Below are 16499 nucleotides of genomic sequence, written 5' to 3'. Positions count from 1 at the left end.
TGGTACTCTGGGGAAAATCAAAAGGGCAAACGCTTAGATTTATAGAAGAGAGGGTTATTAAAAAGACCTAAGGGTGGCAACAAAAAAAATTTGTCCCAAGCAGGAAGAGAAATTTTGATCAAATTCACAGCGATTCCTGGTAATATAATGGGGTATTTCAAACTTCCAAAGTTCTTTTTATCAAAAACTCAAATGTATTCTAGCTTGATTTTGGTGGGATGGTCCTAATTTGGACAGGAAAATTCATTGGAAGAGTTGGGGTAAGATGACTCTACTGAAAGAATTTGGTAATATGGGTTTTAAAGATTTTGAGAATTTCAACAAAGCTTGTTTAGCCAAACAATGCTGGCGACTGCTCTATAATAAAGATAAACCTTGGGCATAGTGCTAAAGTGCCTATATTTCCCTCATGGAGAATTTTTGAATCCTGAGTCTAGGAGAAATCAATCATGGATTTGGACTAGTATGTTGGAGGGAATGAAGCTATTGAAAGAGGGTCTAAGGGTAAATATAGGTGATGGAAAGAGTACATGTATCTGGGGAGAGAATTGGATCCTTTCTTTGGATAATTTCAGTCTTTTGGATTAAGAGGACCTAAGGATGACACTTACAAGGTGGCTGACCTGATGAGAAATGATGGCCAATACTGGAATGAGAGAAAGGTTCAGAGCATATGCAGCCCTAACGATGCTCGAGCAATTCTTAAGATTCCTATAACAAGAAAGAGGAGACCTAATCAATGGGTATGGCACTTCACACCTAATGGAGTGTGTATAATGAAAGGAGAAGCCGAGAGGGTTCACAGAAACTCATCTTCTATGGTGCAACCTAAGATCTGGAAATACATTAGGAGTTCTAAGTCCCCGCCCAAGATAGTAAACTTTATTTGGAGAGTAATGGTTAATGCCTTACCTATTAAGGATAACATGTACAAGAAAAAACTTGGCCAAGACCCATTTGCATTCTTCTATCTGCATGCAAAAGCTACGTGGTTCTTAAGTCATTGGGGCTATCAATCCTTAAAAATGGGATTTACAACTTTTGGTGATTGGTGGAGTGCGGTGAATGAGGGACTTGGGAGAAGTGACTCTAGGGTAACTACATCACAGATTGCTATCACATGTTGGAACATTTGGAAGGTCAGGAATTGTGCAGTCTTTGAAAAGAAAGAACTTAAGCCTCAGTCCACCGTTGCCCTTATTAGAAAGGATATTAAAACTTTAGATGAGGTAATACGCCCTCAACAGGAAGACCAGAGCCTTGAAACGCGTTCCTTAACTCAATCTAACAACGTATAAGTTCCCACTCTAGTGGGTTTCCACAAGTGCAACTCAAATATGGCTTGAAAGGAATGGGAGGATTTTGCGTGAGGAGCAATTATTTTCGTAATGAGAAGGGTCTGATAGTAGATGGTCATTCTTTTAGATTCAGGACTGGAAAGGTAGTGGTTGAGGAAGCTTATGTTCTAAGGGAAGCTATCTCACTAGCATCAAACATTAGTGTGAGGAAGGTTTTATTTAAAACAGACGCTAAATGAGTGATAAATGCCATGTACAAAAGTTCTAGAGATTATGAATGGGAATTGAACCCCATTATTTATGATATAAAATTTTTGTTAAGTGATTTTGAGGAAGCTTCGTTTAGATATATTAGCAAAAAAGCTAATCTTGTTACTGATTGGATAGGCAAAAACTGTAAGTTGTTTTTAGGTCCAATTATTGGATCTCTAATCCTCCACCTAATTTGGAGAATCTTTTGTACTCTAATATCTATTCTAGAATTATTTGCCTTCAAGAAAAAAACAAAAGGGTCACTAAAAAATAAATTATTTTTTAAAGTGAATTGAGAAATTTATCTTTTATTTTATGTAAACGCATGTCTTTTTTTAATGATTCTTTGGCGAGGCACAATACTCCTGCTCTCATTTTTAAGTGTTCTTTCTTCTTCTTTTTTCTTAACAATTCCCTTAACATTTTGTTATTAGGCTTTGGATTAAATATAAAGAAAAAGAAAGGTCAACCTAAAACAAAACAGAGAATTATTTAATTGAAACGTTTTAAGTGTCACTAATTGGATTGAATTGGCATATATAATACAATATAACTAGAGGCGGACAAAAATAATAATAAATAATTTTAATAATTTATTTATATAGATAATAATGAAATATACTAAAATGTTAAAATATTATTTTTTAAAATAAAATATTTGAAAGAAATTAAAAAATATCTAACAACCTAAATTTACATTGTTAAAAGCAAATGAGAGAATATGGACAAATTGATGAAGGTTTTAATAAATCATTGAGAAAAAGATAATATATTAAAGAATATGGAAATATCTTTACAAAATAAAAAAAAAAGTGCTATGTAAGAAAAAAAAAACTATATTAGAATGTGATAAAAATCTTAAAAATATATCAAAATGATTTTAGAAAATAAAAAAATACATTTAGAAAAGAGAAATGTTTTTTAAAATACTCTTTTTATATAGAGAGAGTATTGATTTAAATTTAACTAACCTAGCATAGAAAAAGCCAAAAAAGAAGATAAAGATAAATTGTACGTAGAAAATAAAATCCTTGACAAACATAAGAATAATAAAGAAATTAAGTTGAAGAAGATAATTGTAGCTTGTGAATAAAATAAATGATAAAAAAAATTAATAAATGAAATATGAGAATCAGGAGCTTTTATTTTTCTTTATAAATAGAAGAATGTGAGTTAAAAAAAAATAAAATCTATAAGATATATGTAAAAAATACTAAGTTTTTCTATGAGTTTCTATGTGACAAAATGTTATGAAGCCATGTCATATTGTTTTCTAATGAGAAAATAACATACAACAATATTCATAAAAATATTAACTATAAATATTTATTAGTTATCTTAAATAATGCTAATAATAAATATGATATTTTTTATTTATTTAAATATAAGATTATTATATTCTTAAATTGATTATAATAAGTATAATAATTAATAAAAATACTCCATATTAATAATAAATCTTATTACCTCTTTAATAAAACATATGTTTATAATCAAATGTATATATATATATATATATAACAAAGAATTAATAAAATAGTAAAAAAATAGGAATTTACATTTGGATCATAATAATCTTAATGGCTTAGCTAATCTATAAGATAAATCTTATATAAAATTAAGCTATGTCATCTTTTTTAGTAGTAATCTTTATCCAGTGAGATTAATAAAATTTTGATTTCTAAAATAGTCTTGATTTTTTATTTTTCTGAAATAACTATAATGTTTAATTTATTTCACAATTGTCTATGCTTATGTCGGTATATTTTAAAGTAAAAAAGAAAAGTAGTTTAAGCCAAAAGTTGATATAGACTATACGAACAAATTTATTACAAGAGATTTTAAGAGAAAAAAAAATAAAAAATTATGAGATACGAGTTTTATGTATAAGATAATGAGTGTTTTAGTAATCATGCCAAATGTAGGATAATTAATTCTATGGGTAAAGTAAACTAGTCCTATGGATTATTGAATCCAGACTGTTCACCTTTTTCTTCAATATTTTTACTCATTTTTCTTTTTTTAAATACCTATAAACTTTCTCTTTTAGCCAACAGTTTTTGTCGGAGTACTTCCCAACCCAATCTAACTTATTCTCTTTCAAGTTCATAGCATCATCACACCACATGAAGAATTTGCACTTCCAAGCAACACACTTGTGATACTTTCTGCCATGGTTGTTTTGAGACCATAGCTCATAATCGATTCTCACTTTGTTTTTCTCGATCGCATTCGTTATTTTCAATTAATGAGCTCTGGAGGTTAAAAGAGAGAAAGAATTATATATTTTTTTGGTAAGAGATAACGAAGCTGAAGATAATTTTTTTTTTTTAAAAATAAAAATTGAATGACGTGAACAACTTTTATTGAGGTGTTAAATTATTTTTTTTTTAAGTTTATTTTAAACACGTAAACTGCCATGTCAGCTCGACGTTAACTCGTCAAACGCTTTTAGAGTAAGGAGTTTTTGATAGGCAAGTAGAAATTAAAAGAGTTTAATGATATAACTTGGAACTAAATTAAAGGGACGTCTGTGCAATTTATATTATTTTTCTTGACCTTTTACTTTGAAGTTTCAGGGAGTTAATCTGAATTTATTTAAAAGTTCAGGAGCTTATCTCTATATTTTGCCAATTTTGTTTCGTTTTTCCTATAAAGAAAAGAATCTTTCTTATATCACTGATCCGGGAGGCGCCACTGAAAGAAAAGGAGAAAGGCGGAGAAGAAAATAAAGAAGATACGATCGAAAAAGGCTAACGGCACAAAATGATTTTAGTTATGAATTTTCATTCTTAATAAGAAGAGAAGAAATGGAAGCAATGCTAGAGACTTTCATGAAAAACCACCAAAATTCGTTGAAATCGCTATTTCAGAGAAAGAGATCTTCTATTTCCCAAGACAATGATTCTCCTGCTGATGCTATTTCTCCAATGCCCATTCCTCAGTTGTCTCCTCTCGCCAATTCTGTCGTTGCTCGCTGTTCCAAGTATTTCTCAATCCAACTTATTCTCGATTTCAGTTTTTTCTTTATTTCTTTTCTATAAAAAAAAAAAAAAATTTAATTTAATTGCAGGATTCTTGGAGTCCCTACGCAAGAGTTACAGCACCAATTCGACATTGAGCTACCAGAGAGCGTTAAGCAGCTATTCACTTACGCCAGAAACTTATTGGAGTTTTGCTCCTACAAAGCCCTCAATTGTGTTGTTGCTACGACTCCTAATTATTTGAGCGACAAGGACTTTCGTCGCTTGACCTATGACATGATGCTCGCTTGGGAGACCCCTTGCATTGAGATCCAATCTAAACTAGTAACTATATGCTCTGGCTCTGACTCACCCTTATTCATCAGATTAATTGATCCTCTGTTATCAACTTATTTTTCTTATCCTCTCTAGGAAACTACATCTCCCAGTAGCCGTGACGAAGATGAGAACGAGGATGAAGATGGGGCTTCTTTGTTTTATTCAAGTCCCACTAATACGGCTGTTCAGGTTCTTTTGAACTTTTTATTTATTTATTTATTTGTACTCAACATCACTCCTCTGCTTTTTTGATATCCAATTCTCTACCATCATCAGGTTGATGACACTCAAACTGTTGGTCGAGAGTCTTTTGCTCGCATAGCTCCTGCTTGTCCTCTTGTTGCTGATGTAATCACCGCCCACAATCTTTTTTATGCCCTCACTTCCTCTTCAGCCGATCGTCTCCATTTCCTCATTTATGATAAATACCTTCACACTCTCCACAAGTATTGACTTCTTCATTCCTCTCTTATCAATTTCATTTGCAAATGATACCATTAGAGGCTTTTCCAGATTATTTTAATGTCCTAGGCTCCTACTCGTGTTCATTCTATGCTATTTTATTGAAAATGCTACCACTTGTGTTGTAAACATGCATGAATGTCAGTCACAAGAATGTGCCCTGGCGGCCTGGACTTCTGTTTATCGGGCAAACACTCCAAATTTCCTTATTTTTATACTTTTGTTTCTCTGTTTTCTTTTGTTCATTGGTTTTGACTTAATTGTTAACACCTTCTAATGTTGTATTCTGGCTCTTTCTTTTTCTACAGGATTATAAAAGCTGCAAAAAATGCACCTGCACCCTTGATTTCCAATCTTCAGCTTGCTGAGGGAGAGCTTATTCTTGATGTTGATGGGACAGTTCCCACTCAACCAATTCTACAACATATTGGAATCTCAGCATGGCCAGGTAAGTCACCTAGTTGATGAAGTGGACAAAAAAATTTGTTGAGATCAAATACACTTCCCTGTCTATGTTGATTCGGATATGTAATTTTAGAACTAATCTTCAATATATATATATATTTTCTACTTTTGGCTGTGTTTGCAAAAATTGATGTGTCCTAGCGCGTGAAAGAATATTGACTGTTTCTTTTGACAGACTGTTATGACAATAGTATAGACCTCATGAACTTTATCTTTACGGAAACTCTATGAAGAATAGATATCTGTTATTTATTACATATTACATCATCTTCATAATACTCTTTGTGTTTGTTTTCTTGAAGTCAAACTTGGAAATGCATTAATTTAAACTATCAGAAGCTATTGCATAAAACAAAAAAGGGAGGGAAAACACATACCACTCCTAGGACCTGACAAAGAATAAGCTACTTAAGCTAGTAAATGAGCAACTTCGTACGCAAATCTGCTTATAAGATAGAATGCCCCTAACAAAGATAATTATTATAAGGCTTAAAGTTGTACTTTGAAATCTAGTGCGTAGTTTTTAATTTTTCAATTTTAGTAACATGTTTTGATATTAATTTCAATTTTAGCATTTTACAAAATTATCAGCCAAAATTCGTTAACATAGCTACAATTTTTGCAATAGTAGAAAACGGCGTTAAGTCAACATTAGAGTTGTTGCCTCATCCCATAATAAAAAAAACAATTAAGTAAATAAACAGATGGTCTAGCAACAAAGACTCTTTTCTTGACATTTAACTCATCTTTATTAGTTTTATGAGAAGATAACCTCTTATCCATTTCTAACTCATTCATTTTCTTTTTCTTTTTGTCAGTTGTTGCAATGGTAAGAATTTTTTTTCTAAAGCGTCTAGGGCTAAGTTAGCAACTCTTATGCTGGCTCAAATTTTTTTTGAATCGTTGTCGTTGAAATTGTAGCCGCGTTAGTACAATTTGATTGATATTTTTGTCGGACTAAATTTGAAATCCATGTCACAGTACATTGGTAATACTGAAAATGAAAACTGCACGCTAGATTTGAAAAGTGCAAAATACATGATTTATTTGACAATTAAGCCATATTATAAGGTATATAATCTTTAAAGTGTTAAAAGGCATATAGCCATTAGGCTAGTAGCTTAATGTAGTGCCTTCCTCGTCTTGTCACTTTCATCCCCTTTAAAAACTTCAATGCTTCCAAAGCAGCTCTACTAAGTACTATTACAACCTGCCAAGTTCAGCCAATTTAAAGTCATATGAACCAAGTATAGCAATTGTATGAGGACCAACTAACAACATTAATTTGTTTTTTTTCCCAGCAGAACCTGTTGTTTCTGAGTTAAAACTTTGTTAGGAGTATCTTTGTGCATATGTATCATTTGAATTATTTTTCTTCTTGCTTTAATTTTCATCTAGTTTTTTGTTTCTGTAGGCCGCTTAACGCTGACTAATTATGCTCTCTACTTTGAGTCATTGGGAGTTGGTCTATATGATAAAGCTGTTCGATATGATCTGGCAATGGATATGAAACAGGTCATAAAACCTGAGTTGACTGGGCCATTGGGTGCTCGTCTGTTTGATAAAGCTGTGATGTACAAGTCCGCATCTGTGTATGTTATCTTTCTTCCTGCCTGGCATCTAGAATTTTTAATGTTTTGAAGAGTTCATGGCTTAGTAGATGTCATCTATCATGCGTTAATACATGTGTGCGTGGGAAAAAGAAGAGCTTATGTTAACTTTTCATCTATTTTCTCTTCCTCACACGTGCTCTCTCACTTGCAGAGTGGAGCCTGTTTACTTTGAGTTCCCTGAATTTAAAGGTAACTCTCGAAGAGATTATTGGTTGGATATATGCCTTGAGATCCTCCATGCACACAAGTTTATTAGAAAAAATAATTTTAAAGAGACTCAGCAATTGGAGGTACTTGCAAGGGCTAGTCTAGGCATCTTCCGATATCGTGCAGTTAGAGAAGCTTTCCACTTCTTCTCATCTCATTACAAATCCATTCTTTCTTTTAAATTGGCCGATAGTCTTCCCATGGGAGATATGATCTTGGAAACGCTGTCAAGTCGCCTAGCACTTCGAAATATAACTGCTTCCCCACACAGTGTTGATGGATCTGCCTATACAAAACAGCAACAATCACATTCATCAGTTGCACTTCTGACACTTAGCCGTCTTGGACTTGCTTTACGAAAGGATTCAAATCTAGATGGAGAAGCAATAGTGGGAGATCTTTGTCCTGGTGAGATCAGTCCCTTGGAGATTGCTGTGAAACAGTCGGTGTCAAATATTGGAAAAGCTGAAGCTGCACAGGCTACTGTGGACAAAGTCAAGGTTGAAGGGATTGATACAAATGTTGCAGTCATGAAGGTGGTTTTCAAAAACTTATCCTATGCAGAGCTTCTCTGAAGAAATTTCCTTATTTTTCCTTGAAATTTCTCTCTCTCTCTCTTGTAGGAACTGCTGTTTCCAGTTATTGAATTATCTAGCCGTCTTCAGCTTTTGGCCTCTTGGGAAGATCCACTTAAATCAACAGTGTTTATGGTGCTATGCTGCTACGCTATTTCAAGGTAACTTTTCATACAGTAGTTTGATTGTTGTGTTTGATCACATGTATCCTTCTTCTCTAAAAGCAATCGGTGAAAACAAATTTTTTTTCTTGGGTGTTGCTCATCTTTAGCCTCTGAAAGAAAGTAGCAACATTGATGCAATAAATTATGAAAAAAACACTAGATAAAACTGTTCTCAATTCAGAATATATTCCGTTAAACAAATTTTAACATTTTAGTGATTGCTTAAATTTTATCAAACCAAGTGTAATGTTGTAATTCGTAATTCATTATGATGTATAGGGGTTGGACCAGGCACTTCTTGCCATCTGTTTTCATATGCTCTGCTGTTTTCATGTTCTTGCGAAGGCATCTCAACAGAAAGGAGCCCTTAGAGGCCTTCAAAGTTACAGCTCCTCCCAATAAAAACGCTGTAGAGCAGCTGCTGACTCTGCAAGAAGCTATCTCACAAGTTGAAGCACTAATTCAAACTGGGAATATTTTCCTCCTGAAGATTAGAGCTCTTTTATTTTCTGTACTTCCACAGGTATATGTCTCAGTCATTCTCAATTTCATCTATCTAGGAAAATAATAGATACAAGGGACCTGGTTCCATATTGATAACAGTACTTCTGAAGTGCTTTTCCCATCTTATCTACAACTTCTTAGACATGCCTGAAATTTAAAATGACAGTTGAATGTGGATAATATTCAACTCTTCCAAGATTCTTCTAGGTTTTGTGATATGTTCATTATTGACATTTAGACTATGATGTGTTCCTTTTGACATACAACCTATTTTAATAATTAGGAATTTGGGTTTTACTTCGAGCACACGAATGTCAAATTGAGATGTTTAACCAGTTATAAAGGCTTTCATGTTTAGTTTCATTTAGGATATTCAACTAGCAGTTAAGTAAAATACAAGTACAGGAAAAATGCATTTATTTATTTATAAACGTGGTTAAACTAGACAATACACTCACGCTGAATACCTGGCAGTGTCATTATTTATTTTTGTATGTTTGTTTGCCAGGCTACAGACACAGTTGCTCTCTTGCTGGTTTTCATAGCTGCTATGGTAGCATTTGTGCCCTTGAGGCACTTAATTCTGTTGGTATTTGTAGAGGCGTTCACACGGGAAATGCCTTATAGAAAAGAAAACAGCGATAAGTGGCGTAGACGGATAAGGGAATGGTGGATCAGAATACCGGCAGCTCCAGTTCAGCTCACTAAAATTGATGAAGGCAAGAAAAAGAAGTGATTGGATATGAAGTGCAGCATTCTTTTGTAAAAAATGTGGATGCCAAAAGACACGGGCTACTGAAGAGAAAGAGCTTATACATTGTATAGAAAGCAGCAGTAGAGATTTTTTTTTCTTTCTTGTTTTAAATAATTTTCAGTTTTGAGTTGATTCTTCACTGAATTATTGCTTCAGAAAACATGGTTACGGAGAAAAGGAGGGGAAACTGATCAGAATTTGGACGGCATAGCTATAATATAAAATGGAGGGGAAGCATTGAAACTTGTCATTTAAAGTCCAAATTGAAATGTTGCAGAACAATTTGGTTTGTCCCTCTTTTTGCATCGTGTATTTGATTATGATTGAATACATGAAACATCCGGTAACAGAAACAGAAAAACGATCAGCCAAAGGCATGTATAAATGTATTGTATTATAACGTTAGCTGCACATATGATAAACAACAAAAATCAATCCATGTATGAATCTTTTTTTATCAGTGTACATGGAGACGATATGGTGAATTCATCACAACCTTCTCAACTTCAACTACAAAATGTTGAGAATAATTATTCTCAAACATTATCCGGCCAGAAGTCTCTGTAAAATGCCCGCTCAAATTCCTTCTCTTGCAGACGCTTTTCTAACTCCTGCATCTTCCTTTGTTTCTTAGATACAGGCTTGGACTTGGTTGAATGTTCCTATAAAGATTCCTTATTATTATTATTATTCTCAAAAGCATACTCACTTGCAAGAAATAAGCAAGTACCTTGTGGCCATGGCTGCTGGTCTTCGTCTTCTTTAGTTTCTGAGCTCCTAGACCTCGTTTATTATTCTTGACATATGTTTGCACCGGCTCCAACCTCCCCTGTTTGGATTCTACCACATATTAGCAAACTCTTATAAGAAATAAACAAACCAACAAAAAATAATAATTTATTAGCGAATGAATTCCAAGAAAAGAAAATAGAAAAAGAAACCTGCTCAGAGATTCCAAGACCAGTACCCTCTTTCCATCCATGCTTCTTGAGGAGCTGCAATTCCAACGCTTTTTCACTAGTTAGTTACCCTAAATTAAAATTACGGAATATTACAATTAAAACGAAGACGACGCAGATACCTGAAACCCTATATTGGAGGAATTGATTGCTGTTGCAGGAGAAGAGCTTTTCGAACCCAGTTCCTCTGCCATCACTGCACCGCTTCCAAATTAACTATTATAGCTTTGCTTATATATACGAGATCCAACACGATTCAAAAAAAATAAAAGACAAGAGAAAAGTGGGCTTTATCTCAGGCCTTAAGAGAGAGATTTGGGCCACATTGGATTTGGAAAGAAGAAATAATAGACATCACATCACGTCGTCCAGTCCACCACGTCGTCATTTTCAACTCCTCTCCCAATCCCAATTTCCAACTTTTTATTATTTTCATTTTTATTGTTTTAAAAATTGGCCGAATGATTATTATTCAGCGGCAGATCTGTTCTAGCTTTTGCTATTCGACCAAAATATAACTTACATCATTTATATATTTTTGAAATTAAATTCCTTTTTTCTTTTTTCAATTTATTCCCCAAAAAAGGAAAAAGGATTTGGTGTCCCCTCTCCTCTTTCTGGGTTTCGCTGGTCATTGTGAGGATCGTAATTGGTTGGGTTTTAAAAATCGTAGACAGGGATGGATTTGGATCAGTGGATAGCAAAGGTGAAGGACGGGCAGCACCTTTTGGAGGACGAGCTTCAGCTTCTCTGCGAATATGTAACTCTCTCTCTCTCTAGGGTTTTCTTTTCTTTTCTTTTCGGCTCTCTCTCTATATGTATCTTTTTTTTGAATGATATATAGGGTTTTCATCTGCTTTTCTCTCCCTTTTGCGGCTCATATATCCACTCATTATTCAGACTTTCATTTTCTTTATCCTTTTAGTTCTGTATACAGAGAGTTAGGGCTTTTCGTTTATTCTGTTTCTTCATCATTTTTTTTTTTAATTATAGATTTTTCCTTCTTCTTGCTAACTATGAAAATGGTTTTGTCATTTCTACCTTCACCCTAATTTCATGATTATTCACTTCCTTTTCTTATGAATTCTTTATCAAGCAACTATAAACTTCAACAGAATCTATCCATATGTTGCTGTGTTTAAGGATGAATTACTTTATCTCTCACCTTTTCTTATTGATTGGTTGCTGACAAACCTCTCTCTCCCTTTCTCTCTTCTTTTATTTTCTTTTTGCGCGTAAGTAGAGAATGGCTTCCCACAATTACGCCGTAGAACAGTTGATACTATCTTCTTTTTTCTTTTCCAAAAATATTTATCCAAGAGCTAAAGATTCCTTACTTTGTTATTATTGCTTGTAAAAAACACAGGTCAAAGAGATCCTCATTGAGGAGTCCAATGTCCAGCCCGTCAACAGTCCCGTTACTGTTTGTGGTGATATTCATGGCCAGTTTCATGATCTAATTAAACTTTTCAATACTGGAGGTCACGTTCCTGAGACTAATTACATTTTTATGGTAAACCTATTATCATATTTTTGCTGCTTATTTCCATTTTCTCGTCTCCTAGAAGCTTAACTTTTGTTATGCTTTGCCAGGGAGATTTTGTTGATCGAGGTTACAATAGTCTTGAAGTTTTTACTATTCTTCTGCTCCTTAAAGCAAGGTACAGCTTAATGCTTTGTACTCTTTTCATTAATGTGCCACATGAGCTTGTGATTATAGGTGAACCTCTGTGTTTTTGCTTGTTCTTGGTGTATAATCCAACTGCCATCCTTATTCTTCTATTGATTCCTTAGCTTTTATAAGTAAAATGCTTGTAAATTTGTATAGCTTACCAATCTGTTGTTAAGCATGTGCAGATATTCAGTAGATGTTGGATCTTTTTTCTCTTTTTCTTTACTCTAAGAAAGTCGGTGCAAACTGTGAATCATGTAATTGTATTGAAAATATATCTGTAATAGTGGTGTAGAGTTGCATAAATTAATTTACATGGCTCACTCTACTGATGGGTCCTGAAGCGGGTATTAAGAAGACTTGCTTACTGAAGTATTTGCTGGGTTTTATAGGAAAATTGATGAACACAGAGTGAATGTAGGATTCTTTTTTCTTTTCTTTTTTAGTTTAAGTAGTTCATTGCTGCACTTTATAATAGTTAGTTTGGCTTCTTAGGAGTAAAAATGAATCGCATATTTAGTTAGAAACAAGGTAGGATGATTGCAGGACACAAAGCCTGTAGATTAGATTCATTACTTAGTCAATTATGGTGGATCTTAGGTTTTCAAGCATATTATATGGTTCGAAGCTTTATTGGTGATTTTGTTCATCTCTTCTTTCTGCCAATTCATGGAGAAGTAATTATGTGTCCATTTTTGTGTCAAACTCATGCACTATTTGATGGCCCAGAGACCATTTCATATCTTGGTATATTGCCAACCAGGTAAGTTAAAATATGGGATTTGGAACCTGGGATCAGCTGTCAACTGCGCAAAGATTATATAAGTTCATTAATACTATTGCTAGTTGGAGAAACATTTGCGTGCAGAGTTGTTTGAAAAAAAACACCTAATTATTTACTTGCAAATAACTAATCTTGCTTTCTCTGTTTTTCTTTTTCTTTCAATTTTTGGCTGTGCTTGCAGATATCCAGCTAATATCACGCTTTTACGTGGAAATCATGAAAGCAGGCAACTAACTCAGGTATACAGTTTGTTAGATCATGGTTATTTCTTCACTTCATTGACTGTGTTGCGGAAATTGATTTTCTTTTTGAGGTTAATCTAATGTCAAAATGTAATTTGGTGGGAGCTTATTCTGTAGCATATATTAGTGGATGCACTATTTCTTTATATTTGAAAGCTTTTTTATTTAAGAGCTAGAGACTGATATATGTAAAGTGGTTTTGGAAGCTCTCTCTACATATTTGGTGTTAAATTTGTTGGAGTATGGTGGGAGGTGACACCATGTCTGGAAAACATGCGTTCCGTTTTCTTAGTTTATTCAAAGTGGCTACAATTTGGAAGAAATGGATAATTTTTGCCAGGGATTGCATCTGCAGATTTGGATTTTTCATTTGAATTCAATGATATAATAGTTCTAGAGTTGCTACAATAAAAAAGAAATGTGCATATTCTTTAATGTTTGCAATAATAGACCCATCAAGTTCTTCAGTAGCTTTTTGCTTTTGATATTTTGATCTATCATTTTTGTTTCTCTAGGTATATGGTTTCTATGATGAGTGCCAGAGGAAGTATGGAAATGCCAATGCATGGCGGTACTGTACTGATGTTTTTGATTATCTAACACTCTCAGCAATCATAGATGGCACTGTAAGCCCCTTTTACCCAATTCCTTTTCTGTTTGTGTATGTATCTACGTACGCATGTGAATATGTTCTGAATTGATAGCTGCACGACCTAATTTTTGATGTGTTTCTATTTGATGCCGTAGGTGCTTTGTGTCCATGGTGGCCTTTCTCCTGACATTCGAACAATTGATCAGGTGCTTCTTATTTTCTACTCAAATGTTTTACTCAAAATTTATGTATTGGTAGCAACATGCATGGAATAGTTTCCTCGTCTTATTGCCTCCACTACTTGTTCTAGGATTTTCAGCATTGAATTTGGATGCTTGTTCTTTGATAGCTCTGATAAAGAGATAAGGAATGAATGTTTAGCCATGAAAGGCATTTAGTTCTGGACTTTTTCTCTATGTGAAATGTTCACCAAGATTCTAAATTATACTTGTAAGTCATTGCATTTGGATACCATCATAGACATGTGATAATGTCACATGCACGTGTTCAACGTAAGCACACATGAAAACTCTCACTTGAAATGCGGGGTGTGGGACTATTGGGGACTTCTTTTGTATTGCATTTCTATTCTGCCTGATTGAGGATTGTGTCAATATATCAATAACTGACGTAACATATTAAGATTGTAAATCTGTGTCTTCTTTTAAGTTGTTAAAGTGTCAACTGTGAGTATCTTTCTTTTCTTTTCTTTTCATTCAAAAAGTCTAGCACGAAGAGACTTACAATATAAAAGCTTATAGAGTAACTGCAGCTTAAATCAAGTTCGTCTTTTCCCAACCTGCTCAGTGGAACATAGTCTTCATTCCTTGGGGTTTTATAATAATTTTTTTTATGCAATTTATTTGATGTTGATAACAGTTATTCTCTAGAATTCTTCTGATCTGTCAGAGCCTTTCCTCTTTTCTCATGGATGGTGATGTGAAATCTTGCATTTTTCCCATTACTTGGCAGATAAGAGTAATAGAACGCAATTGCGAAATCCCGCATGAAGGGCCATTCTGCGATCTAATGTGGAGTGATCCTGAAGATATTGAAACATGGGCAGTTAGCCCACGAGGAGCAGGTTGGCTATTTGGATCCAGGGTGACTTCTGAGGTAATTTCATCTCAGCTCAATTCTGACGGAATAATGTCCTATTGATCTGATATTTTCTTTTCGTGCAGTTCAATCACGTTAACAATCTTGATCTGGTTTGTCGAGCACACCAACTTGTACAAGAAGGTCTTAAGTACATGTTTCAAGATAAAGGCTTAGTAACTGTAAAGACACTAAAACTCTATTACATGTATAATTGTGGAGCATATTTAAGCAGTTTGTAAAAATAATATGCTCGATATCTTTTGCAGGTCTGGTCTGCACCAAATTACTGTTACCGCTGTGGCAATGTAGCTTCTATATTGAGTTTCAATGAGAACATGGTAAGTATTGCAAAATTGCTGTTTGTATTTTGTGGATGACTAAGGGAAGCAATTAAATAGTGATCTGTATTACATTTATAATGCATTGAAAACTTCATCCTTATACTAGATTTCCCACAATAGTTTTGTATGATTTAGTTCCTGGGTCAATCAGTTAGTAACCTCTTTTCCCTGATAATCAATGCACAAATATTCTGTCAAAGAAGTACATGCATGTGATTCTGACCATAAGAACAGCTTCAGTGCAAAGTTCTGCTTCTTTCCTGTTTTTCTGTAATTAATAATCTGAATCCCATTTGATCTTTGGGCTTCACGGTGGTGGTTTATCTGTTCTTAGTGCCATAATCTTCCCTTGCCCCTGATCCCTTTGAATCCGGACTTGTGGCCTTCAAGTTGGGATTTTCTAGTGCAAACCATCCAGGTGTTCTGTGAGAGTTGTTGATAGATTGCAACAATTGCTTGGCAGTTAGTAGTTCAAATTAGGGCAATAACTTGAGCTGACACTTGCATTATTATGAAGCCGTGTGTCAACCAGGAGCGAACTTTAATTCTCCTTTTTATGAATGGGTATTCTTAGATGTGAAATCATGTTGTTTACGGATGTTGTATATCTGTGTGGTTTCTTTGTTCAGGAGAGAGAAGTCAAATTTTTCACAGAAACGGAGGAGAACAACCAGATGAGAGGGCCAAGGACAGGAGTTCCTTACTTCTTATGATGAGGGAGTGCATTTTTACCTGTAAAATTGCTGAAGAATTGTGACTGCCTATTGCTGATCGAAAAAGGAGTTGTAATGGGAAAGCCGGAAGAAATACGGGGGGGTTGTATACAGGTGGACCTTGCATTTGCTTGGGTGGACATTTTTCCATCCACTTAAGGCTGCTCTGGGAGTTGTGGCTTGTGTATTAGAGTTCCTAATTGTTACATTTTTTTTTTCTTCTTTCTATTAGATGTCTTCTTTTTGTTTTTATTTTTGGAAAAGAAATTCTATTTTAAGAGCTTTTTTTTTTTTTGTTTTTTTGGTTATCATAGCCCATGCCTCTGAATTCAGTGTGTACTAGTCTTTATATGTTACTTCATTAATTATGAGCAATAGTAGACTTTCAATCAAATGTATCTTGCACCAAAGTGGGATTTCTTTTTTATTGGTGTATTATATATGTTTGATTTTAAATTTTTGTCTGTTGATCTCTGGAATAAGGCTGATGAAATTGAAG

The 16499-nt window shown here is 34.1% G+C and overlaps 3 protein-coding genes across 4 annotated transcripts; 2 read left to right on the top strand and 1 right to left on the bottom strand.

The window, feature by feature from the left end:
- Positions 1 to 4204: 4204 nt before the first annotated feature.
- Positions 4205 to 9889, top strand: LOC8260741. 2 transcript variants are annotated; one of them, XM_048379275.1, is made up of 10 exons: positions 4205 to 4536; positions 4624 to 4858; positions 4946 to 5041; positions 5129 to 5298; positions 5623 to 5762; positions 7194 to 7371; positions 7544 to 8135; positions 8223 to 8335; positions 8684 to 8861; positions 9351 to 9889. In XM_048379275.1, the coding sequence occupies exons 1-10, from the start codon at positions 4361 to 4363 to the stop codon at positions 9576 to 9578; spliced, it is 2106 nt and encodes a 701-aa protein (XP_048235232.1). In that variant the 5' UTR covers positions 4205 to 4360; the 3' UTR covers positions 9579 to 9889. The 2 variants fall into 2 exon arrangements, with proteins under 2 accessions (XP_048235232.1, XP_002513142.1); XM_002513096.4 differs by having other exon boundaries at positions 4209 to 4536; positions 8618 to 8861.
- Positions 9890 to 9973: 84 nt separating this feature from the next.
- LOC8260740 (G patch domain and ankyrin repeat-containing protein 1 homolog) lies at positions 9974 to 10900 on the bottom strand. Its single transcript, XM_015715318.3, has 4 exons — positions 10678 to 10900; positions 10538 to 10591; positions 10327 to 10425; positions 9974 to 10258 (listed from the first exon to the last, which is right to left on the bottom strand). Exons 1-4 carry the CDS (start codon positions 10747 to 10749, stop codon positions 10133 to 10135), a joined length of 351 nt encoding a protein of 116 aa, XP_015570804.1. The 5' UTR covers positions 10750 to 10900; the 3' UTR covers positions 9974 to 10132.
- Positions 10901 to 11051: 151 nt separating this feature from the next.
- Positions 11052 to 16394, top strand: LOC8260739 (phytochrome-associated serine/threonine-protein phosphatase). Its single transcript, XM_002513094.4, has 10 exons — positions 11052 to 11315; positions 11922 to 12068; positions 12149 to 12216; positions 13193 to 13250; positions 13769 to 13879; positions 14001 to 14051; positions 14818 to 14961; positions 15030 to 15125; positions 15213 to 15284; positions 15917 to 16394. Exons 1-10 carry the CDS (start codon positions 11235 to 11237, stop codon positions 15998 to 16000), a joined length of 912 nt encoding a protein of 303 aa, XP_002513140.1. The 5' UTR covers positions 11052 to 11234; the 3' UTR covers positions 16001 to 16394.
- Positions 16395 to 16499: the final 105 nt, after the last annotated feature.

The sequence above is a fragment of the Ricinus communis genome, chromosome 9 (genome assembly GCF_019578655.1).
Source record: "Ricinus communis isolate WT05 ecotype wild-type chromosome 9, ASM1957865v1, whole genome shotgun sequence".
In the NCBI taxonomy this organism is placed as follows: domain Eukaryota; kingdom Viridiplantae; phylum Streptophyta; class Magnoliopsida; order Malpighiales; family Euphorbiaceae; genus Ricinus; species Ricinus communis.
The sequence above is the reverse complement of the archived record's forward strand: the minus strand, read 5'-3'. Positions and strand labels throughout refer to the sequence as shown.